Raw genomic sequence first — 24811 nt, forward strand, 5'->3', positions numbered from 1 at the left:
ACATCAATGTGGTTTACACACCGTGGGCAAACCTGAAGAAAACCGGAGACATGGACGTTGGACAGATCGGCTTCCATCGGCAGAAAGAGGTGAAGATCGTGGCAGTGGAGAAGAACATCAATGAGATTGAGATATATATATCTCTCAAGGTTTAATTCAGATTCCTTCTTTTATTGTCATTTAATCGTTATGTTAAAACCCATTCGGTAAATTTACCTCTCCAAACAGTAAAGTATCAAATTCTCTGTGCTTTTTGTTCGATAAATCCTGAAAATGGCCGACACGGTTCTGGTTCTTTCAGATTTTAGAAACAGCACTTCCTGTTTAAGGTGTAATGTTTGTGGTCGTGTGACTCAGCTGAATGAATAAAACACACCGAGACAGAGCCTGGTAGCAACTGTGTTTGAATGTTTATTTAAAGTTATTCCCACTGCGCGCTCCACCCCCCCCTCTGTGTGAAAGCGGAGTCTGAAAGGAGGAGGATACAGGCCACTATAATGCCACATTAGCACGTTTATGGACAAGGCTACCCGTTTAGTCGTAACACCTCCATCCTGCACTGGTATGGCACTCTGTGCTGGCCTGTAGTAACACGCTAGCATGATTCGACTAGTTGTGAAACAACCCCCGGAGGAAGAAGGTCCAATAAGAGGGGGTTGAGAGGTGGGGACTATAACCAATGACTAGAAAAAACAAAAAAAGAAGGGAATATTACTGAATATTGAGTTCCACAGAGATGAAAATTGGGTAGATGGTGGTAAGAGGCGAAGAGAAAATATAGGAGATCTTCTCTTGCCCCTGGATGTGGCTGCTGATCCACAAGGCGTGCTTTGATGATGCCACTAAGGTTGAAAATCCAGGCTCAAAATGAACCCGAGATTCCCAGCGTGGTCGTCGTCCTTCTCCAATCAATGACGCAGTCCCCCTCTCCTCCTTCCACACAACAACGGATGGACTGCATGAAAGAACAACCGGATTAAGCGACGCGTCACAATCTCAACAGTTTGGGTCATAAAATACTTCAATGATGCTGGTTTGTGGCCGCAGCAATGTGCTTAAAGCGATAGTTCGGAGTAGATTCACCCTAGGGTCATTTGAACCGTGATATCCAGCCAAGTAGCCCACCCGAAGTTTTTTCGATCTTGGCTGAACATCAGCTGAGTTACTGAGTTATCCTAAGCTATTCGGGATAACTCAGTAACTCAGCTAATGTTCGGCCAAGATCGAAAAAACTTCGGGTGGGCTACTTGGCTGGATGTCACGGTTCAAATGACCCCAGGGTGAATCTACTCCGGAGTATCACTTTAAAGCGAGACACGGCAGGCAAAAACTGATTTTTCATGCAGTGGTCAATTCAATTTTTAGATTTTGGGCCAGTCTACTCCTTCAATATGTGTTCTTTCAACCTGCTATAAAGAAAATGCTGAAAACATAAATTAAAATGTTTATTTCATCACATTTTGTTTACTCGCGGCAGTACGTTTCGCCCAAATTTACCAAAATGAATTCCCATATTTAAATCTTTAAATGCCGTTTTCTCAAAATCAGTTATTTGTATTGTTCCAGTATCAATATCTCAGCCTATGGAGCGCCTACTAACACCAAACTTTCCAGTTATACACTTAGCAGTATTCTGAAGATATTTATAGAAGGATTTGTTGATAAATCATTCCTGGCCTGATTTATGTGACATTAGAATAAAAAAATATGGCGAAAATTGATGTTTTTTAGGCTATGGGCAGTATATTTTGATTTCCTAGGAAATTAAAGCACATATCCTGAAATCCCTCTGTAATTTTCTTTTCATTTTGTGTGTAAAAAAAATGAATAAAGGATTTTGCACCTGGCTTTATCATATGTTCAGATCTTGCTTCCGGAAATATATGCAAATATGTGCATATTTAATGAGATAATGCCTGCTTTGCATAATTAAACATACAAATTTCTAAAACTTGTAATACGTTTTTTATAAGTTTCATGGTGATATCTATTATTTTAAAATATTACCCTATTCACCTGTAGTGTCTCGCCTTAAATCAAAAAGTTCTTCCAACAAATCCAGCTTCATAACGGACCTACAATGACTGGTTTAACAAAAAATAGAGAAGACATTAATGTTGGAGCACACTTGGCTTTGATTAAGGGACACATTTACCTCGGCTTCGGTTTGAGAAGCTTACGGTTTGGACTCTTAACCCAGATTCAGTAATTTAAGGAATCTCCCCGGGTTGTTTTGTTCGCTTGATGTAGACCAATAATTTGACACTTCTGAAACAGAAACATTTTTTGCAACAACCACAGAATGTGTTTTCCCCAACTGGGTTGTTGAAGGAATGTGAAGCCGCTCACTGTATCACGCTCACATTTCAGGTCACAGAGATAGTCCGGTTTTCACAGGACTTGGCACGTAGACTCTTCAGACCAAGCCGCACAAAAGTCAAATCAAACTCCAATCAAACTCGGCGGCGACGCCACCAAACCGGAAGTGAGGCCATATCTCGGCAACCGTTTGATGTTATGACGCCAAACTCCTAACACAGACTCATGGCCACATCTTTGAGAGGCCCAAGAAGTTTGGTGACGTTCGGCCTATAGGTGGCGCTATATGTAGCAAAAATGCAATTTTTGCTCATATCTTTGGACCCCTTGGTCCAAATTTCACAAGTGAGATACGTTATCCATGACGTTATCTGCGCCATATTGGATTTTCCGCCATTTTGAATTATAAAAAAAACCTTTAAAAAGCATTTAAGGCCATGCAGATTGTCTGATTTTAACGGGACTTGGCATATAGAATCTTCAGACCAAGCCGCACAAAAGATATGATGTGGATTTTTTCATTTCGCTTCCGTTTGCCCGTGGCAGCCAATCAAACTCTACGCCGACGCGCAAACAGGACGTTAGGCCGTATCTCTGCGATGCATTGATGTATCGATGCCAAACTTGGTGCATGGACTCATGACGCCTTCCTGAGCAGCCGTAGCCTTGCCTATTGTGCCATGCTGCTAGGCCCCCCCATCGCTACAGCTATATTTTTTTTTGTATTTTTTGTTTTTGCCAGGTAGTCTATCTAATGGTCACCAAGGGCGGTAGGCGTGCCGAGTATTACCTGCGTAGGGGACTACAGATCTCCAAGGGGAATGATTTCTTCGTTGATAAAAAACTCAATGGTCTCCTCCTCCCAGTCGTCCACGTTGCTCTCCAGCTCATCAGAGTCCACTCCTGCAAGATTACAAGATGCAATTAAAGCGTAAACATTCTCGAGTGATGATCAGAGGCGAATGAAGACTGGGCGGTGTTAAAAAAAAAGTGTGGCTCCACCTCCTCTGAGCTCCAGGCGGATGCTCTTCTGTTCCAGATAGATCTGTTGTGCCGTCTCCCGGTAGCTGCGGTACTCCTCCATCATGGCCCGGCGCTTGTCCACCAGCTCCTACTCTCACACACAGACAGACACATTCAGCTTCATGACACAGCTCCTACGTTTGGAAGACTTGGAAGTCAGTAAATGATTCTCTGGGTCGCCATTTTGAAAATAAGAACAGCTCAAACCTTCGATGCCTTGGACTGGCTGAGACGATCCTTCTGCTCAAAGATCTTTGAGTATTTCTTAAGATCCTTTTTGATAATCTGCAAGAGAACAAATCAGAGTTTTAAAAACATTTTTATTTCAGATTTTAACACTTTTACATACAGCCTTTACATTTGTATATCTTCATTCAACTTCCATACAAAAAGTGGCAGCATTTGTTTAAAGACGAGTAAAAGTAAAACAAAACATAACACTCAAAACAAGGATGCTCCTCCTGTTAACCAAGGTGATGATCTATATACAAACAAGTATTATTAATAAGTGCAAAATAAGACACAAATATAGAGAAAACATACAAATCTTACAAGGTCAGGATCTGCATTGCCCACAAAGATTAGTCATCCACTTCTTCATCTATTAAATCCAAGTCCTTAATGTAGCTGATGCTCCACATGTCTTCTAAATAATTACCGTTTAGCCTTTAATATGCAAGTTATTCTCTCTAATGGAAGGCTTGCTAACATCTGTCTTATCCATTGAGTAGTACTCGGTCTACAGATCTTTTTCCACAATAATGCAACACCTACTATAGTTATGTTTCTCTGGGTATATGCTCAACAAAAAAAGGTTTAGGGTCCAATACGATTTGTTTTGAAATAATCTTCTCGACTGTAGCTCTTACCTCTTCCCAGAATGTTTTAAACTTTCTGCGTTGCCAAATGCAGTGAAATAGAGTTCCTCTGGTTTCTATACATTTTGTGCATACATTTCTATTATATCTATTTAAATCTATTGGAGTTACACATGTCCGCATTAACCATTTGTACTGTATAAGTTTAAGATGTGAATTTATAGACTTAGCCTCAGTACAGGTTGATTCCCAATCCCCATCTGAAACTTCTAATTGGAAGTCTTCCTTTCATGCATTTAGCTTATACCAGAGATACTCATTGCGCGGCTCCTCAAGCTTTAACTGGCGGCTCGCACTCCCAGAGTAGCTTATAACAATATGGTAACAATAACAATACATTTTTTCAAATAACATACAGCGAATACTGCACAGTATTAAGTATTTTTATTAAGTTTGCGTTTTTGTAGTATTAAGTATTTTTATTAAGTATTACTTAAGGCTTAATGGTGTTTCCTAAAGGGGGAACTGTTAAACCTGGCAACGCAGCCCGCTTAAAGGGGAACTCCGGGGCATTTGAAGCGTGTTTCCATTGCTAGAGGTTGTCAAATACTGATAGTAGGACACAGAGAGGTGCAAATCGGCGCTCCCTGTGTGGAGATCGCGCTGTTCCCACAGCGTGTCATGCGAGGCTAATACGTGGTGGCTAAGGGGCAAGCGCTAACCCTTCCACGTAAAACAACAACTTGCACACTGCAGAAACGTCACACCACTTTATAAACCATCCGACAATAAAGTCACAAGCCTTACCATCAAAACCATATGCATGGTTCTCACATTACTGGCATGGGGACGTTACAAAACAACTTTATAAACAGCATGTCACTCACCGGCTGGTTGTAGGCTCGCGCATGTGAAAGCCCAAAAGAGTCGATGGACGATAATCCCATATACAAAACAATTATCTTCTCTAGAAAAACTGCGTTCAAGTATTTAAAACATTACAACAATACATGCCCAGTAATATTGTTGTAATGTTTTAAATACTTGAACGCAGTTTTTCTAGAGAAGATAATTGTTTTGTATATGGGATTATCGTCCATCGACTCTTTTGGGCTTTCACATGCGCGAGCCTACAACCAGCCGGTGAGTTACATGCTGTTTATAAAGTTGTTTTGTAACGTCCCCATGCCAGTAATGTGCGAACCATGCATATGGTTTTGATGGTAAGGCTTGTGACTTTATTGTCGGATAGGTTATAAAGTGGTGTGACGTTTCTGCAGTGTGCAAGTTGTTGTTTTACGTGGAAGGGTTAGCGCTTGCCCCTAGCCACCACGTATTAGCCTCGCATGACAGGGTGTGCGAACAGAGCGATCTCCACACAGGGAGCACAGATCTGCACCTCTCTGTGTCCTACTATCATTATTTGACAACCTCTAGCAATGGAAACACGCTTCAAATGCCCCGGAGTTCCCCTTTAAACCACCGTCACTCTTCTCCTTTAGCCAGCGCGAGATGCAGGCACAATGGATCGTTTTTTAATTAAAAAAGGGCAAAAACCAGCACAAAAACCATGCTCATCCTGAATGTCTCTCTATGATTACAACAACAAACTACAAATACAACATGAAGAAAGTCGAGGACATGCACGCCAGCTTCTGCTCATCCCAGTATTAAGGTAAATGTGGTCTTAACTGAAAATGTATTGGCTGTGTTGTTTCTTTTTTTGTGGGATGTTTCATATGTAGAAATGCATATTTGCAAAAGGGGACTTTAGTATGTTGTGGTAAAAGTGGCTCTTCCCTTGATTTTGCTGCCAATGTGGCTCTTGTGAAAAAAAATAGTGAGTATCACTGGCTTATACTGTGCATTTTCTGATAGATTAGATGTCAGCAACCTGTAAACTTCCGACATTAAAAACATTTTTAAAGGAAATCTTACATGAAATGGTTTGTCGTCAGTGACTGCACACATGCACGGGAAACAGAGGACGCTGTACCTTGATCTGTTCTATGCCGAGCAGGGTGGGAGGTCTGGGTCTCCAGAGCAGCTGACAGAAGCGGTCCTTGTTGTTTTTCTGCAGGAGGCGGCCCTGGAACGTCCACAGCCAGTAGGCGTTGTCCACCTAAAACGCACGAAAGCGGAGCGTCATTAAACACATGCGACAGAAAGCAAACGCCACGCTTTGCCTGAGCAGGCGGTGCGCACCTTGTGGCTCCACCAGGAGACGGAGGTGACCACGTATCGACCGGTCGGGTCCCACTCCACGTCAGAGGCCATGTAGTGCTCGGCTATGTTCATCATGGTACAGTCCGACGTGTCCACAAAGGCCAGAGCTCCGTTCATACTGAACACAGACACAGAACGTGAGGGTTAGCTCGGGAAAGGCTGATCAGAGAAACAGTCCAAGCCTCAGATCAGCGAGCTCAGCTCTCATATGAGGCGTCAGAAAAATTGTTTAGCTTTTCATCAGTGGCTTCTTCCACCCATCTCTTACACATTACACACACGGACAGACGTAACTGACCTCCTGAGTCCTGCCAGCACCATAAACTGTCCCTGGGGGCTCCAGAAGATGCTGTTGGCCTGCTGCTTGTCGAACATCTCTGTCAGAGACAAAGCGGCACGTTTCAGTGGAAGCTCACAGGATAAACAACACCAGGCGGCATCTCCTTACACCATTTACTCACTTATGAGCTCGATCTTGCCGTTGTTCTTGACGTGATAGAAGGAGGCGTTGATCCTCGGAGACTCGCCGTGGAGAACAGCAAACTTGCTGCCGTTTGGCTCCCACGCAAACGCTATGATGCTTTCTGAGAAGAAAACCAAAATGGCATCAGATGGTGTCTGTGGGACAGAATTACCAACAGAAAGTGCACACACATTTATATATATATATATATATATATATATATATATTTATATATATATATAAATAAAAATAAACACGTGTTCTTACCCTTCATCTCCACCACATCAACAGGGACCTGCTTCTCCCTCATTCGGAAGATTTCAAAGTTGGTAACAACGCCCTGAGAAAGAATAAAGATAAAATGTAACATTTGTTTTGTTTTGTTTTGGTTGGTGCCCCCCCCCACACACACTTCTAACCATAACGAGTACAATCAGTGGGGTCACATGGCACTGAAAGGATCGGATTATTGGCTAAATTACAATCAGAATGAGCTGAGCGAGGGTAATTCTCCTTGGATATATGGCGGTGAATGAATGGGATCAGAGGCACAAAGCGTGTCATACCCCGGTATGATAGGTGGCGCTGTACCCATTCCAACTGTTGCTAATAGAGCCACTTCCTGTTGACCTCTTCACCACCAACAACAACACCAAACTCAGGCGTTGGAGAAAGATGGAGAACGCAGAGCCAGATGAAGCTACGTCCCTCTACATTTGCTCTGTGATGAGCTGCTTGTTGCACAAACTCGATGCCCAACGGAGCATTCTCCATCGCGTTGTTTGTTTCTTTCTGACGACGACAACAACAGGAATATCGTCTCCTTTGACTTCCGGGTCACGACCCCGGGAAAACATCTGGAGCATGCGCAGAACGCAAAGTCTGATTCACCACGTGCTTCAGCGTCTACAAGCAGGTTTAGAGTGACTTTCAACCCAGTTATCTCGGGGTCTGAATCCGATCCGATCCAATTCTTAGTCAGATTAAGGTGTCTACATGCACTTAATAACTCAGTCTGATTGTAATTTAGCCAATAATCCGATCCTTTCAGTGCCATGTGACCACACTGAGTGATTTGTTTTTGATTGATCTGATTAAGTTCTTTACCAAATGGACTTTATTAGAGCAGAGCAACAGTCACTGAAACGTAGTCTTAATGGGCTGATTTTCAATGTTCACTTTCTGATTCGTTTAGTTGATTAACAAAAAATTTAAAAAAAACAGATAAATATGTGATTAAATCCCCACCTGCCTTATCTGGATGTGTTAGCCCAGCTTTGCACGAACACGTTTACAGGTCCCATTTTGACTGAACCCACCCCGAATATGTATGTATGCGAGGTGCTTATTTTGCTCATTGTGGAACGATTTGGTGTCTCAAATCAGGTGTCTACATGCACTTAATACCTCAGTCTGATTGTAATTTAGTCAATAATCCGATCCTTTCAGTGCCATGTGTCCCACTGAGTGTCTCCCCTCTTTCTCCCAGTACCTGTGTCCCTTTGGGAGTCCTGTCCACCTTCACACACAGATAATCTCCGTTCCTCTGCCAGTGCAGTTTGCAGTCGACAACATTGAAGAGATTGCGGACACGGATCTCCTGACGGGAGGGCATCTGCATCAGAGTCACTCTGGCTGGGATGTCCTTGTCCTCAGGTACCCAGAATGCTATGATGTTGTCCCCAGGAGACCACGAGAAGTCCCTGTTGGTACACAGACACTCAGACTTTTCTTCTCGGGACACGATGTTAAGTGTGTTACAAATAGAAACAAACATCAAAAAACTCTTACTTGATCCCACTAATCTTGAGACTCTTCTTATCCAGCAAGCCCATCGACTGAAAACAGCAGAAACGGGCCTTTAGGATCACTTGTGTTCTTTATAATCAAAAACTTTGTGGGTTTTCCAAGTCCACTTACTGGAGTTTCATAGATGCTCAGCGTGTCTTGAGTCATCCTGGCAAAGAACTTCCCGTCGTGGCTCCATCTGAGAACAATTCAATTTTAGTTTTAACGCTGCAGAAGTAGCAAAATATGAGATTTGGACGAGAAAACAAACAAAGGTGGTGTTCTGACTTAAATATGGGCCAGTGTGCGGAGCTTTCGCAGTGGAAGCCTCTCTTCTTCTGTCCAGTCAGAATGTCCCAGATGATGATGGCCTGTGGATCCTCCTTGGTGTCCATCAGTGGACTGAAGGTCACAACATACCTGGCAGGCATCAGAAACACATGTTAAACATCTTAAAGCAGCTCAGATAAAGCACAGTTCATCCAACGTTTACCCCAGCACATAACAATCTGTTTCAATCATTCTTTTAGATCAGAAATCCTCATTGTGCGGCTCCTCAAGCTTTAACTGGCGGCTCGCACTCGCATAGTAGCTTATAACAATATGGTAACAATAACAATACATTTTTTTCAAATAACATACAGCGAATACTGCACAGTATTAAGTATTTTTATTAAGTTTGCATTTTTGTAGTATTAAGTATTTTTATTAAGTATTAATTAAGGCTTAATGGTGTTTCCTAAAGGGGGCTCTGTTAAACCTGGCAATGCAGCCCGCTTAAACCACCAGAGCACACTAGCTCCTTTAGCCAGCGCGAGATGCAGGCACAATGGATCAGTTTTTAATTAAAAAAGGGCAAAAACCAGCACAAAAACCAGCACAAAAACCATGCCCATCCTGAATGTCTCACTATGATTACAACAACAAACTACAAATACAACATGAAGAAAGTCGAGGACATGCACGCCAGCTTCTGCTCATCCCAGTATTAAGCTAAATGTGGTCTTAATTGAAAATGTATTGGCTGTGTTGTTTCCTTTTTTTGTGGGATGTTTTATATGTAGAAATTAATATTTGCAAAAGGGGACTTTAGTATGTTGTCGTAAAAGTGGCTCTTCCCTTGATTTTGCTGCCAACGTGGCTCTTGTGAAAAAAATTAGTAAGTGTCACAGTTTTAGATCATATTGGACTGATTAATTTATTTAAAATCAAAGAAAGCCACATGCTGAAAAATATCTGGACATGTCAACAGTTCCTAATCCTCGGGGGAAGGAATCAAGATGGCGAACATGCAGCAATCGGACCAACGTAAAACACTTTTTAATGCTCCTCTCATCTGTGAGATAAGAGTTGATCACGATAACGTGTCGCTTACCTCTCACATGGTGAGAAGTCGATGAGGGACACGCCTTGGTGGCTGAACCTCTGAATCTGCTTGAACTTCTCGCCGCCCCACAACGCGATGCCACGCTGGTGGAAGGTGGCGAGGTAGGTGCCTTTAGGAGACCAGCGAACGTAAGTCTCTGTCCAGCGCTGCGAACACAAAAAACCTTTAAGTCTTCCAAAAACCAACGGCGGGACGGGGCGAATGATGCTCAACTCAACCCGTTCAGGTGGGCGTTTTTTAATAACTCACTGCTCTCTCTTCAGAGGTGATCGGCTCTTTAACGTCATTGGAGAAAATGGCGGTCCTTTCTCCAGCTTCATAGATCACACTGTACTGGTCACGGCAGTCTGGGTCCTCGATCCAGTGGCGCATGTTACCCTGGAAACAGAGACAGTTCATGGAGGTCAAAGCACTTCTACAAATTGATCTATTTCATAATAATAGCCAGAGGTGGGTAGTAACGAGTTACATTTACTTGAGTAAGTTTTTGTAAAAATTATACTTCTAGGAGTAGTTTTAAATCTCTATACTTTTTACTTTTCCTTGAGTAGATGTGTGCAGCAGAAACTGTCCTCTTACTCCGCTACATTAGGCTACAATGAGCTGGTTACTTTTCTTCTTACCTCTTTGGTATTCTACGCCTCATTATTTTTATCCCCCCGCGTACGCCTCATTTTAATGTTTTATTCTGACAGAGAGAGAGACTTCCGCCAAAGGCTCTACCACCTGACTGTGTTCCACCAATCAGACGCAGCCGTGCAGTCTGGTCACGTGACCGTACTCAATCTCAGCGGCGGGACGGGTTAGCTTTAGCATTAGCAGTCGTAGCAAACAAACAAAGAAACAGATGAAAAATGTCAGAACCAACGGTGGGAAATGAAGACGCAGACGAGGCCTCATACTGAAAGCATGTTTACCTTACAAAGAGTGAGAAACAGCAGCTACATTATGTGTCTTCTGTGTCAACCAAAACAAACGCACATTTCAGCAGAAACTCAACATCTAACTTGAGGAAACATGTAGCGCTAAGTTTCCTAAACTCGTTTTTTCCCCCATGGATAGGTGAATGTTTGTTTTTTAGGTTACATATGGGTTACATATGTTTTAAACATTTCCTAAGTCTCTTTTATTTTTATTGAAGTTCTTGAATTTACCTGGATTATTTTAATTGAAGCTATTTTGTAATTAATTTATTCATTTTGATTTATTTTATCAATTGGATGAACTCTAATTTGCCTAAAGATGATTATTTAGTATTTTTGTCTGTCTGATTGAATGCTTGTGTTAACAAATAAATCAGACGTTACTCAACAGTTACTCAGTACTTGAGTAGTTTTTTCACCGAGCACTTTTTTACTCTTACTCAAGTAATTACTTGGATGACTACTTTTTACTTTTGTCATATTATTCTGAAGTAACAGTACTTTTACTTGAGTACAATTTTTGGCTGCTCTACCCACCTCTGATCATAGTATCATAAGTTTTAAAGGAGTAACACTCACAAAGTCTTTGAAAGGCTGTTTCTCTGGAGTTTCCCACTCATCGCTGATGGTCATGTACCTGAGGAAAAACAACATATTAATTCATTGCATGTCATTTCTGTACCATTTTAACACACATATTGGCTGATGGTGCAAACATACTTGTCAAAGTCAGTGAAGAGGTTGACCCTGAATGTATGCTGTTTGTCAAGTTTGTAACCATCTGCGTTCTTCACCGCCTCGAGAGCCTGAGTGGGAGCCGCGTACTCCAAGAAGATGTATCTGCAGGTACAAAAGGTAAAAAGGAAATCCGTCGTGCTTCCTGAATTCAACAGTCCAGCAAAAAACAACACAAAAACACATCCGAGACAACTGGGTCGTACCCTTTGGTCAAGCCATCAGCATCTGGATAAAACTCGGTCGTGATCTTGCCGAACTTGGAGAAGATCTTGTGTATGACGTTTTTGAGTTTTTCCAAACGTTCCGGGCCCACCTGAGGGACGTTGTCCACCACCACCATCGAGTCTATACCGTCAGCCTCCTGGGGCTTTTCCCGCAAGATGTCCCCCAGAAGCTCTAAAAGAGTTCAAGAAAAGTGTTGGGAGGATGAGACAGACGAGTGAACTGCAGTTTCTTATCTTATCTGTCTCTACTGGTCTCGGCTTCCTGGAAAAACGTTGTGTCCTGGCATCTCTCTCAGTGGAACTCACAAATACCCAAATTTATGAAGTTATTATTATTATTATTATTATTATTATCATAAACTATTATTATTATGGTTGCCAATGATTTTTGAAGATAGATAATAAAGTGCTTGACTGAAGTAAATGCCATCGTTCTAATTCATGAGAAGATTTGGGTAAAACGTTTTGGATAAGTTGTGCGTATGAGCTTGGATATTGTCTTTAGCAATGCTGCTGAATTACATTTCTAAAGACAGGGGTCTCACTGCAACATATGGCGGAGCAATACATAATCTCAGTACAGTTTCATTTCATTTCAATGCGAGTTCTTTTGCAACATTTGTACAATTACCTCATTATGATCCATTTTAAATGTAGGATAAGCAGCTATAAGGCGTTATTAACCGGTCTGAATCAACAAAGCAAATAAACTGGTCAAATGAATGGCAGTAGCGTTAACTGTGCAATAGGACTACGCAGTTTGTTTTTGGAATGATAAATAAATAAATCAATATTAATCATCCAAAAGGATTTTGTCCTGTGAGCTGGTTGATGCGCCCAACTGCTTACCATCAATTTCACACAGGAGGGTCACAAATTCGATCTTGGCCTCAATTATCAATATTTATTCATCCATGTTAATCATGCTCGGCCATCCCCGAGTGCTCCTATTTACTTTAACCTACTAATAAGCTGTCAAACAGTCTCAAATTACAGTGACAAGGCCACAATCAGTGGCTATCTGGCGTCTGGGCGAGGCTACAACGGACGCTGTAACAGCATTTCGAAAACATGACGTTGGGTAAACCCTCGAGGAAAATTACGGTGACGCTGCTATATATTAGATAATCACGTTTTAATACCAGGGTATGGTTAAGTGGCAGCTATCGCTGTGTCTCGACGAGCAAATCCTATATTGTGGCTCGCCTTCTGGCATCCAGCGAGCACCAATAGTCTGTTAAGCTAACAGTTAGCAGTTAGCAACGGGCCTCAAAGCCGGCGATTTTCCTGGCGCCGCTCACCCTCGTCGTCGATGTCCTCCACGTAGTCCTCCGGGTCGCTGAAGGAAGGCTCATCCTCCTCCTCCTCATACTCTGGGTCGTCCACCATATCCACCGTATCTTGCATTTAACGGGACTTCAAGTCGGAATTATGCCTACAAGGGAGTAAAAGCCCGATAAACGTGAGGCTAACGATGCTCGACCGGTGCGGCACCATGTGCGAAAATGGACGAAAGAGGCGGAAACGTCACACCGGAAGCTGCTCGTAGGGCGCGTGTTCAGACTGCGGAGAAAACGTCAAACATGGAAGCTGGTGGTGGATTACAGTTTCGTGCTAACTTACCCCCATTGGGTTGTTAGAGATGCCGTTGCTATGACTCTCAAATTTTACTCAAAAGGAAAGAAAATCCTGCAAAACTACTCCCCGCGAGATGGCCTCTAGAGACCAACTGAAGTCAGAAGAGACTATAGCAGGGCTTTATATTCTTTATATTCTCAGATAGCTGTACTAATTTACTTTTGTTTTGTTGTTAAAGCTAGTTTTCCACCTGCGGTGTTAGCTGTGGATGCTTCAGAGCAGTAAAACTGTCTTTGTGCACGCTGGTATGGACCGGGACTGCGTGTCCGTGCTGCCCCGGGTCTGTGAGGTGCTGGCGGCCTCGGGGAGCTCCCTGCCCGATGACACCAGCCTGGAGAAACTGCTGGACTGGTTCACAACGCTCACCAAGACTGGTTAGTTGATCTGACCCCCACAGGGCTAGTTTTTAGTCGCAGTTCATCACTCTCTTCTTTGGCAGTTTTACTGGGCAACGATTAAAAATGTTTAATCTAATTTAATCACATGATTTCCCTGATTAATCACGATTAATCGCATTTGTACGCAAAATCCAAAAATGAATCCAAAAGTAGTGTATAGCCTTTAGCATTTAGTTTTATTTTAAATGTGCTGCCATATGAATGAAAGTGCCATAACATTTGTTGTGCAAACACACTTTTAACATCAGCATCTTTCTGTAGTTTTTATGTAGAAGCCTCGCTCCACTGTCTGTTTCCTTGAATGACTTGCTGCTATCAGTTGTGTGTTTTGCCTTTAAGTGATATTTTAGACTGGAACTACTACGCTGAGAAGACAATTCAACTTGGCAGTGTTTACAGATGACTTTGGTTCTGTCGACTCCGCCGTCTGGAAGAACTTTAAAATGAAAATGGCCGAGTAAAAGTTCCGTACCCTTCTCCATGTTTGGTGGATCCGCCGATTACTTTCTTTTCCTGTTCCACAGCAGACAGCAGCAGACTTTTACAAAATAAAAGCCTGTGAGCAACAGACTTTTACAATAATAAAATAAATAATAAAGCCTGCGCTAATGCGGCATTAAATATTTATCTAGTTTCCACACCTTATCACTTATCACACCCGTTTTCATATGTATGTCTTTGTGAACCTCATTATTTATCCTAAAAGAAGGATTGATTTGGCACCCTTTCTATTACAAAAATAGCAGGAATAGATGCAAATTGTCCCTAAAGGTGCCAAAAAAAGTATTTAACTTATGATGCACCACTGAGCCAGCTAATATTATTCACAGTTTTATTGTTCTTTGAGCTTGAAATGTCAACAAATGGTGAGACGCAACTACAAAATGTCCTATAACTGAAAGCAACAAGTTGCATAATTTCTGCTTCCATCTCTCAAAAAAACAGCAATAGGATCGACTGTAAATCTGTTTCATTGTCTTTAAATCTGATGAAGGGGTATCTCTGGTGGAGGCCTGCCCGTGTCTGCTCGAATTCATATCCACCGTGGGTAACGACCCATCGCCAGACCCCAGCGTCCTCTCCTTTGCTCTGAAACTCACTGGCCTAATGGGCGCCACGGTGGACGGTTTCAAGGTTCTTCAGGTAGGGCTCACGACTTCTATCCTAAACTTTTAAAGATGAAACGGTCTAAATCCATCCGGGACTTACTGTCGCCCACGTGTGCAATGATGTCCACCCTGTAGGAGTCCTCGGTGTTGGACCTGGTCTTTGACCCTCAGCGCTGGCAGGAAGCAGGGCTCTGGGAGGATCCGTGTACACGGATCGGATGGATTCAGGGCTTGAGGACGATGCTGCAGCATTCAACGGCGCTCAGTTTCTTTGTACAAGCAGGTGACTTATCATGTAGGAAATTATACCATCTGCCCCAGCAATATTAATGATTAATCGTGCTCTATAGGTAGAGGTTTTTATGTCAGAGTGAGCATTTACCTCGGCGTGCTGATAGACTCAGACCTGACCTTCATCAATCATATCAAATCAGTCACCAAATCAGCCTTTTACCAACTTAAGAACATATCCAGGATGAAGGGTTTCATGTCCCAAACAGATCAGGAGAAGCTGATTCATGCTTTCATCTCCAACAGACTTGGAAACAGACACTGGAAAAAATGCCCCTCCAAAAATCAGTAAGAAAAACAACAAATAAAAGACGTTTTGCTTGAAATAAGCAAAAAAAAATCTGCCAATGGAACTAGTGAAAATCGGCTTTTCCAGATTTCTTGAAATAAGATGTGATATTTAGGACTTTTCAGATAAAAGTGATCTTGAAATTAGCTTAAAAACCTCTTCAAATGTAAAAAAAAAGCTTGTTTCATGTGATATGTGACTCAAAACAATTTGTTTTCAAGACTTTTTCATTTAACAAGATATTCCAGATGTATTGTCTTCAAACAAGTCCCTATATCTGGCTGAAATGGTACTTGTTAGGCAGTTGTGTCTTATATTAAGTGTAATGAGATATTTGGACTAGAAATGAGACAAATATACTTGATAAAACTTTGATTTTTTTCCAGCACTTTTACATCCAGGTTAAAAACATTTCTCTTTCCATGTGCTTATGGTTGAGTTCCTTTAAATAATTATTATTTTTTATTTATTTATTTATTTTTATTGACATTCAGAAACAAACATTCACATCCGGTACATTGTGCATACATCTTGTATCTCTAGTCTGTCCTAAATGCCAAAGTGGTATTTTTTTATTTTATGTCTAAACGATGAAAATAGAACCAAACAACAACAAAAAACACAAGATTATGTACAAAGTGGGGAGTGATCCTTTTTACATGGCATAGTTACTGATATGTAAAAATAAAATCAGGCCTATGGGGCGTGACATAGTTGACCCAGTTTTCCCAATATGAGGCGAATTTCTCCAGTTTAAGATTAACAAATGCTGTTATTCTCTCCATTTTATATATGTCCATCCATATGTTGACAGTTGGGCTCTCTTGTGATAGCCATTTCCTGGTAATATTCTTTTTACAAGCCATTAGCAGGATATTTATGAGGTGCTTTTCTCTTTTCCTTTTAAATAATTCGAAAGCATAATGCTATAAATCCTCTTAATTTTTTTATATTTTTCTTTTTTCCCCTCTTCTTTGATTGCTTTTAACTGTGTTTTAATTTAGATTCTCTTTAAATTGCTTGTTTTTCTGTTTGTTTTAAATGCCTTGTCTTTATGTAAAGCACATTGAGTTGCCTGTGGTATGAAATGCGCTGTATAAATAAAGATGCCTTGCCTTGACTTAATTTAAGCACCTTTTTTCCTCTCTTATTCTGCAGATTTTATCGACCCGCTCCTGCACCTTCAGACGGACTCGAGTCTGTTTGTTGCTGCAGCAGCCAATCAGACGCTCGCTCACGTCCTGCTCTCCTGTCAGAACGTCCCCTCTGTGGGATTTAACGGTGAAGTGGAAGTCAACACGAGGACGGATCCCTCAATCGCAGACCTGGAGCGGCCGACTGCCGCCTCGGAAACCGATAAGGATCGCTCTGCCGTTGTCGTGACGATCTCGGAGTACCTCAAGAAGTCGCTGGTCCCCAAAGAAGCTTCGCGGCTCCACCAGAGTCGGCAGATCCTCAAACTGCTGGCGCTGCTTCTGTCCCAGGCCGGGCCTCCTCTGCGGGACAAGCTGCTGCTGACGGTCGCAGACTCTCTGGAGGAACTGGTGACGACAAACCACAGTCAGCTCACGCCACCTCTGATGGACGTCCTCCTGGCTGCACGCAGGTAGGCGTCCGTAATGCGTCGCGCTTACTGCTTCCTGGGGGTTAACCTGGCGTCGACTACAGTGTTGAACACACACAGAAAGAAAGAGTGGTTGTATGAGTAAACATTCAAGACTCGGGCTGTGTTCGAAGCCGCATACTTCTCCTACTACTCCTACTAACTTTTTAAGTTAGTATGCGAGTTTGAGTAAGCGAGAAGTTCCCGGATGCATACTAGATTCTCTGAAATGTTGGGTATGCATCATGAGGTTACTACTCATACTCAAACTACCCAAGATGCAACGTAACGTGACGTCGCCGATCGTCATTTCCTGTCAAAACGGCAGTTTCAAGCTAGCTACAACGAGGGTAGGTTCACTTCCTGTTTTCAAAACAAAAGCACCAATTGTATGGTAATGGCTTTCCCTATGATAAAAGGCAACGGGTATTTTATTTTGTGAAAATAACAGGAAGTGCGTTAGCTCACTGCGGCTAGCTTTAGTAGCGCCGAATTCGTGGGAACAAAATTGTAAACAGCCGGTATTTTGTCAGGTTTTCAACACGTTGGGGATCTAAACGACTACTTTCTCACCTGAAAATGTTTCAAATGTTGCTAAAGTTTACAGAGTTTAGAGCTTAAGGGAAATCAGCTTCAGGCCGGCTGATTTCGGCCCTGGCAGTAGCAAAATGCATTGTGGGTAAACGCTCTGCATACTGTCTGATCGATTAGTATGTAGTATGCGGTTTGGAACACAGCCTCTGAATTTGCACAGACACAAACGTGTTATTTTAGCATCTTCTGATCCAGCAGCATGTTTTCAGTGTGCACAATAAGCATTTTTACTTGGTAGATGCTTAGTAAAAAGTAAGGGCTGAATACGCAGTGTGGATTTTAACAGCTGGTGCATTTAAAAGTCTCTTTTTCGTGCCTGTTTCCAGCGGCTGTGGCGGTGACGTCCCCGTCCAACGTGTCTCCCATCTTCTGTCCTTCATGCTAAACACGAGGAAACCTGCCGACCTCATCCACGCTGCAGCTGCTGTTCTCCGCCGCGGCCATGAGTAAGCGTTCGTTCACACAGGTGGCCGTTAGCGTCAGGTTTATATTCACCCTGAGTTTTTCTTTTTCTCCAGTGACCGCGTCCTCTTAGCCCAGTCAGCCAGAGTCCTGCTGCTGCCCCTGGACATTGCTACAGGCCTGAATTTACTGAGCACAAACGCCTCAGGTAACACACACCCGTCTGAAAGTGAAATGTACGTTATTGAGCGCTGGTTCTGTACGGCAGATGTTGTCTAATCTTGCAGCGGATGAGCATCGGCCGTCAATGGTGGAGCAACTGAAGATCAAAACCTCCTGCGTCTCCATGGTTTGTGTCAGTGTAACAAGCACGCCACAGATTAGCCTGATGGTGAGTGTGAGAAAGGACATCAGCTGTGTTTCTCATAAATGTACGGAAGAGTATTAGGGCCAGGCATAAGAAAAAATAATAATATTTTGTCTGTCGAGAAAAAAGTCCACATGTCGAGAATAAAGTTGAAATGTCGAGAATGAAGTCGTTTCGACCTTTCGACATTAATCTCGACAGGCAAAATATAAATATTTTTTCTTATGCCTGGCCCTAATACTCTTCCGTATGAATGGAACGTCTCTTATGTTGTTTTGTCTCCACCCCCCCACCTTAGGCTCCGGACTGCCGCCCCTGTCCTCCGGCTTTGATTGTCACTGCTGTGTTGTCGTTATTGAGGCTGAGCGGTGGGGACACCGCCTCCTCGTCCCCTGCTTGTGTTGACGTTTTCAGAAATGTCGCCGGCTGTGGCAAAGTTCAGAAATGTGCTCTGGAGGCTCTGTCGGCACTCAGCAGCTGTCCAGGTATTACCTCTCCTCCCTGAACACCGTCCGCTCGGTGGATGATCTGCTGGCAGCCACAGTGCCGACAGGTTTCAGCTCAATTAGCTGAACTTGGAAGTATAAAATATGGAATAACTTACAGTTAGTTTAAAGGGACAGTTCGCCTCTTTGGACATGAAGCTGTATGACATCCCATATCAGCAATATCATTTCTGAACATTTTCTTACCCCCTGTCCCGAGTTCCTGTATGTCCGAATGAGGGAGGGGAAAAAACGGCCCCGTTCCTGAAAAGGTTCTAGGAACTGCAGAAGGTTCCTACTATTGATAAGAAGGGAGAGAAAATAGGGCCAAGCGATTGTGAGGTCTGACTTTTTCCTGGAGAACCATTTTGTGATGCAAATGTATTACTCTGTTGAACGCATATTGTTTTGAGAAGCAAAACGCTTTATTTTTTAAACCCCAGCCAACTAGCCGGACTACCTTCATCAACACCAAAACGAGGCTGGAACTCTGCTCACAGGACGCAGCAGGGGGTAAGAAGATGTTCATAAATGATGTTGCTGATATGGGATGTCATACAGCTTCATGTCAGAAGAGGCGAACTGTCCCTTTAAGTGGTGTCAACAGTATCTGCAGCGTGGCATTCAGTGTAGTGATGCTTCCACATGATAAACTGTGTGTGTTTATGACTATAAAACAAATGCTAAAGGAGCATTGCAGCTTTATCGGGCCTATTTGTTGGCGTGTTTTACAGAAGTAGAAGTCACGCTGGTCCAGGTGTTCACGCATCTGACACGATGTCTGGAAAACCCGGATTCTGACCCCTCCGTAAGTCGATAAATGCGCGTCTGTTCTTGCATGCTTGGTCTCAGCCGTCTGTGTCTGATTTAGTCTCCGACGTTTCTCTGTCGGTGAACAGTTAATTGCATCGTCTGTAACTGGAACAGCATCTGCGTCTGAAGTGTGAACGAGAGCCGAGGTGGGATTTGAATGGATAAATACGCAGGTGGTCAACACTTATATGGGGTCTTTTAAGCTTTTCAAGAGTGTTGCAACGTTTTCCCTCGTTCAAAAATCAAATCAAATTTATTTATGTAGCACATTTCATGTACAAACAATTCAAAGTGCTTCACATAAAATAAAAGCATTGCAGCAGGGAGTGTAAGAAGCATTAAAATACATAAAAGAATATAAAGAGAAACAAATAAAATGATTTAAAATGAATTTAAAAACAAGCAACAGTCCAGATAAATTCAAAGATAGCGTGCAGATTTCATGCATAGACACATGAGAACATATAAAGAAGCGCTATATGACCGTTTGTGTGAATGAATCCAGGTTAAAAACATTTCTTTTCTCATGTGTAATGAAAATAGAAGAGCGTCATTTTGCAGAGGTGTGTGTTCCGTTCACCTATCCTCAAAGAAAAAGAGCAATGAACAAGTTGCCAAAATTGTTCAGAATTAAATTTATCTTTTGAATTTCGCATTCATACATTTTTTTTTATGAATTAAATTAATGTTATATCCACTTCTTGTCATTTATCTTTCTGTTCTAACAACAATACACAGAAAATGTGAATTTTTCAGTCATATGTATAAATGGAATTAATCAAAATTAAGTCACAGCAACCCTGTGATTAATTATCAAATCAAATTTATTTGTAGCAAAAGGGTAATAAAGGAAGATTCCTAGAAGGTTCGGGCACATTTAAAAAATCTCTTCAGGTTATCTGCTGTAACTAAAATAGCTTCTTCCATGTTTCTCAGGTGCTCCAGAAGTCATACCAGGCCTTAGTGAAGTGGATAAGCGTTTGCACAGACCTCTCCTCTATAACAGAGCAGCTCAGACAAGGTAAAGCTCATAGATACAGTCCTGTGTGATCGATTCACACAGTGTTATATCACACATCTGTCTGTCAGATCTCACCCAGGTGGTGAGAAAGCGTGCATGTGACGTGCGTTGGGAGGTCAGAGACTCGACGGTGGAGTTTCTGGGTCACCTGGCCGGGGTGCGCGCCCACCCGACATCAGCAGAAAGACCGTGCGACGCGTCCGGAGTCCTGCTGGGCGGCTGCCGCTTCACCACTCCTCTCCTTAAAGAGGCGCTGCGAGATCAGGAGAGTTACGTGAGAGCCAGTTCCATCTCAGCGCTGGCACAGACACTGACCCACAGCTGGCACCAGGGGGCAGCACTCACACAGGAGCAGGTGGGCCCCGAGTCCTTTCATATTCAGCTCCAACAAATCACCAGAGGAGGGTAGAGCAGCCAAAAAGTGTCCTCAAGTAAAAGTACTGTTACTTCAGAATAATGTGACTCAAGTAAAAGTAAAAAGTAGTCATCCAAATAATTACTTGAGTAAGAGTAAAAAAGTGCTCGGTGAAAAAACTACTCAAGTACTGAGTAACTGTTGAGTAACGTCTGATTTATTTGTTAACACAAGCATTCAATCAGACAGACAAACATACTAAATAATCATCTTTAGGCCAATTAGAGTTCATCCAATTGATAAAATAAACTAAAATGAATTAATTCATTACAAAATAGCTTCAATTAAAATAATCCAGGTAAATTCAAGAACTTCAATAAAAAATCAAAGAGACTTAGGAAATGTTTAAAACATATGTAACCCATATGTAACCTAAAAAACAAACATTCATCTATCCATGGGGGAAAAACGAGTTTAGGAAACTTAGCGCTACATGTTTCCTCAAGTTAGCTGTTGAGTTTCTGCTGAAATGTGCGTTTGTTTTGGTTGACACAGAAGACACATAATGTAGCTGCTGTTTCTCACTCTTTGTAAGGTAAACATGCTTTCAGTATGAGGCCTCGTCTGCGTCTTCATTTCCCACCGTTGGTTCTGACATTTTTCATCTGTTTCTTTGTTTGTTTGCTACGACTGCTAATGCTAAAGCTAACCCGTCCCGCCGCTGAGATCGAGTATGGTCACGTGACCAGCCTGCACGGCTGCGTCTGATTGGTGGAACACAGTCAGGTGGTAGAGCCTTTGGTGGAAGTCTCTCTCTCTGTCAGAATAAAACATTTAAATGAGGCGTACGCGGGGGGATAAAAATAATGAGGCGTAGAATACCAAAGAGGTAAGAAGAAAAGTAACCAGCTCATTGTAGCCTAATGTAGCGGAGTAAGAGGACAGTTTCTGCTGCACACATCTACTCAAGGAAAAGTAAAAAGTATAGAGATTTAAAACTACTCCTAGAAGTATAATGTTTACAAAAACTTACTCAAGTAAATGTAACTCGTTACTACGCACCTACAGGAAGGAATTTATAGATGCACCAGTGATAAAGGAGGAAAACATTAAGTCCAGACAGAATATTATTTAGTTATTGTGTCTCAGTTTGTGTTTTCAGAGGAAGTAAATAAATATGCAGAAACAAAAAAGCCTGTTTTCAGATCCTTACAGGTCAGCGTGAACCGGAAAGGTTTTGATAACCTCAAACTTCTGTTTCTCTCCAGACTGAAATCGTGACGCGGCTGCTTGAAATTCTCTCCCAGGACACGGAGGGATTTGCCAGGAGAGCCGTTGTGCGGTTCTTCATCCTGTGGTTCTCCTCCTCGTCCTCCTGCTGCCTCCTCGCGCGCTCCGTTCCCTCCGTGCTCTCGCAGGGCAGCGCCGACCTGGACTGGGAGGTCAAAGTTCACACGCTGGAGCTGGCCGAGCTACTGCTGGACCGAGCCTTTTCGGGTCGCCGTGGTTACGCAAAGGGATCGGAGACGCCCCCCTACGCTGTGACGTCTGACCAAACCTTCACGGACTCAGACTTTGTGGACGTGCTGGACGGTCTGGTGGAGCAGGGAGTCGTGTCGGCGTTGCTGAGCGGTCTGGTCGACTGCGACAGACCCGTCGGTCTGAAGGCCTGTCGGCTGCTGATCAGACTCAGAGACGCGGTTTGTCCGCTGTCGTCGGGGCCCCCGGATGCGACTGTTGCCCCGGCGACCAACACTGGAGCGTTCTTTGAGCTGCCCGGGTGGGGTTGGGCGCAGGAGATCAGAAGAATACTCGGGGAGAATAACCAGGCCGAGGCGGTCGCCGCCGCTCGGAGAGGTGTGGCTGACTCTGAAGGCGGCGGCGAGGCGGCGGCGGGGGGGGGTCTGAGTGCCGGGGGTCGCACTGTGCGTGTCGGTGTGCGCGAGGTGCTGAGATCTCTCGGTTTAGATGAGAAGCTAGGCATCCTGGCTAAAAGCAGTGACCACATTCACAACTCTCCTCTCTCCCTGCTGCAGGACATACTGACCGCCAGCTCACCTGCCCCCCACTCCCAGCCGGGGCAGGAGGTCATCGTGGACTGCTACTGACACACCAACTGTCTCCGAGGCTGATTACTGCCCCCATCCCAAGAGTTTTTTTTCAGGTTTTTTGAATAAAGATCATTTTTGAATAAATTTTGCACATTGATCTTTGTTCAAGCACTTCAAATTCTTTAAAAACTTTGACTTTAGATTAAAACTAGGGCTCGGCGAGTTAACTCGTTATTATCGCGTCAACTTAATTATTTAACGCCGATAAATATTTTATCGCGCATTAACGCATGTTTTATGTATTTATTTTTATTTTGTATTTATTATTGTAAAAGTCTGTTGCTCACAGGCTTTTATTTTGTAAAAGTTTGTTGCTCACAGGCTTTTATTTTGTAAAAATCTGTCGCTCACAGGCTTTTATTTTGTAAAAGTCTTGCTCACGTGCTTTTATTTTGTAAAAGTCTGTTGCTCACAGGCTTTTATTTTGTAAAAGTCTTGCTCACGTGCTTTTATTTTGTAAAAGTCTGTTGCTCACAGGCTTTTATTTTGTAAAAGTCTGTTGCTCACAGGCTTTTATTTTGTAAAAATCTGTCGCTCACAGGCTTTTATTTTGTAAAAGTCTTGCTCACGTGCTTTTATTTTGTAAAAGTCTGTTGCTCACAGGCTTTTATTATTGTAAAAGTCTGCTGCTCACAGGCTTTTATTATTGTAAAAGTGTGTTGCTCACAGGCTTTTATTTTGTAAAAGTCTGTTGCTCACAGGCTTTTATTTTGTAAAAGTCTGCTGCTGTCTGCTGTGGAACCGGAAAAGAAAGTAATCGGCGGATCCACCAAACATGGAGAAGGGTACGGAACTTTTACTCGGCCATTTTCATTTTAAAGTTCTTCCAGACGGCGGAGTCGACAGAACCAAAGTCATCTGTAAACACTGCCAAGTTGAATTGTCTTCTCAGCGTAGTAGTTCCAGTCTAAAATATCACTTAAAGGCAAAACACACAACTGATAGCAGCAAGTCATTCAAGGAAACAGACAGTGGAGCGAGGCTTCTACATAAAAACTACAGAAAGATGCTGATGTTAAAAGTGTGTTTGCACAACAAATGTTATGGCACTTTCATTCATATGGCAGCACATTTAAAATAAAGCTAAATGCTAAAAGCTATACACTACTTTTGGATTCATTTTTGGATTCTGCGTACAAATGCGATTAATCGTGATTAATCAGGGAAATCATGCGATTAATTAGATTAAACATTTTAATCGCTGCCCAGCCCTAATAAAAACAAACCATCATCAGAACAACAAGTTCCCACTTATAGATACACTTTACATTTTTGCGCCATGATAATCAGTTCATAATTACAGTTTAAAGGGACACAGTTTGTGACTTTAACTCGACTGTAAAGATTCGACCCGTCATCAGCAGTTCCCCTCACCTCTACATCCACTCAGCTGGAGAAGACAGAGAAATGTAAGTTATTCACTTTA

At 42.6% G+C, this 24811-nt stretch overlaps 2 protein-coding genes and 1 non-coding gene across 4 annotated transcripts; 1 reads left to right on the plus strand and 2 right to left on the minus strand.

The window, feature by feature from the left end:
• Nucleotides 1-386: 386 nt before the first annotated feature.
• On the minus strand, nt 387-13451 carry eif3ba (eukaryotic translation initiation factor 3, subunit Ba). Its single transcript, XM_075462493.1, has 19 exons — nt 13211-13451; nt 11889-12081; nt 11668-11787; nt 11527-11584; nt 10274-10402; nt 10013-10170; nt 8926-9057; nt 8770-8836; nt 8641-8687; nt 8342-8552; nt 7117-7189; nt 6848-6970; nt 6685-6763; nt 6366-6504; nt 6157-6282; nt 3550-3627; nt 3322-3430; nt 3110-3222; nt 387-955 (listed from the first exon to the last, which is right to left on the minus strand). The coding sequence occupies exons 1-18, from the start codon at nt 13314-13316 to the stop codon at nt 3122-3124; spliced, it is 2049 nt and encodes a 682-aa protein (XP_075318608.1). The 5' UTR covers nt 13317-13451; the 3' UTR covers nt 387-955; nt 3110-3121.
• LOC142379515 (small nucleolar RNA SNORD60) lies at nt 6565-6635 on the minus strand. The gene has a single exon (XR_012769736.1). It is a non-coding gene; the product is annotated as a small nucleolar RNA SNORD60 (small nucleolar RNA).
• On the plus strand, nt 12994-23593 carry brat1 (BRCA1-associated ATM activator 1). Of its 2 annotated transcripts, XM_075462492.1 has the most exons (13): nt 12994-13643; nt 13726-13921; nt 14940-15088; nt 15190-15337; nt 16793-17240; nt 18158-18277; nt 18350-18441; nt 18521-18624; nt 18899-19085; nt 19820-19893; nt 20835-20919; nt 20988-21274; nt 22543-23593. In XM_075462492.1, the coding sequence occupies exons 2-13, from the start codon at nt 13756-13758 to the stop codon at nt 23380-23382; spliced, it is 2700 nt and encodes an 899-aa protein (XP_075318607.1). In that variant the 5' UTR covers nt 12994-13643; nt 13726-13755; the 3' UTR covers nt 23383-23593. The 2 variants fall into 2 exon arrangements, with proteins under 2 accessions (XP_075318607.1, XP_075318606.1); XM_075462491.1 differs by having other exon boundaries at nt 12994-13921.
• Nucleotides 23594-24811: the final 1218 nt, after the last annotated feature.

The sequence above is a fragment of the Odontesthes bonariensis genome, chromosome 4, assembly GCF_027942865.1.
Source record: "Odontesthes bonariensis isolate fOdoBon6 chromosome 4, fOdoBon6.hap1, whole genome shotgun sequence".
Lineage (NCBI taxonomy): Eukaryota > Metazoa > Chordata > Actinopteri > Atheriniformes > Atherinopsidae > Odontesthes > Odontesthes bonariensis.

What these genes read in the sequence shown, in the direction of transcription:
- eif3ba (XM_075462493.1), bottom strand. Translation starts at nt 13,316, where the DNA reads ATGCAAGATACGGTGGATATGGTGGACGACCCAGAGTATGAGGAGGAG. An exon ending in GACTTCTCACCATGTGAGAG is followed by an intron (nt 9,058 to 10,012) that starts GTAAGCGACACG and finishes GATGCCTGCCAG; the next exon opens with GTATGTTGTGACCTTCAGTC. An exon ending in CCGCCTGGAGCTCAGAGGAG is followed by an intron (nt 3,223 to 3,321) that starts GTGGAGCCACAC and finishes GTAATCTTGCAG; the next exon opens with GAGTGGACTCTGATGAGCTG.
- brat1 (XM_075462491.1), top strand. Translation starts at nt 13,756, where the DNA reads ATGCTTCAGAGCAGTAAAACTGTCTTTGTGCACGCTGGTATGGACCGG. An exon ending in ACTGAGCACAAACGCCTCAG is followed by an intron (nt 18,442 to 18,520) that starts GTAACACACACC and finishes CTAATCTTGCAG; the next exon opens with CGGATGAGCATCGGCCGTCA. An exon ending in ACCCGGATTCTGACCCCTCC is followed by an intron (nt 19,894 to 20,834) that starts GTAAGTCGATAA and finishes CATGTTTCTCAG; the next exon opens with GTGCTCCAGAAGTCATACCA.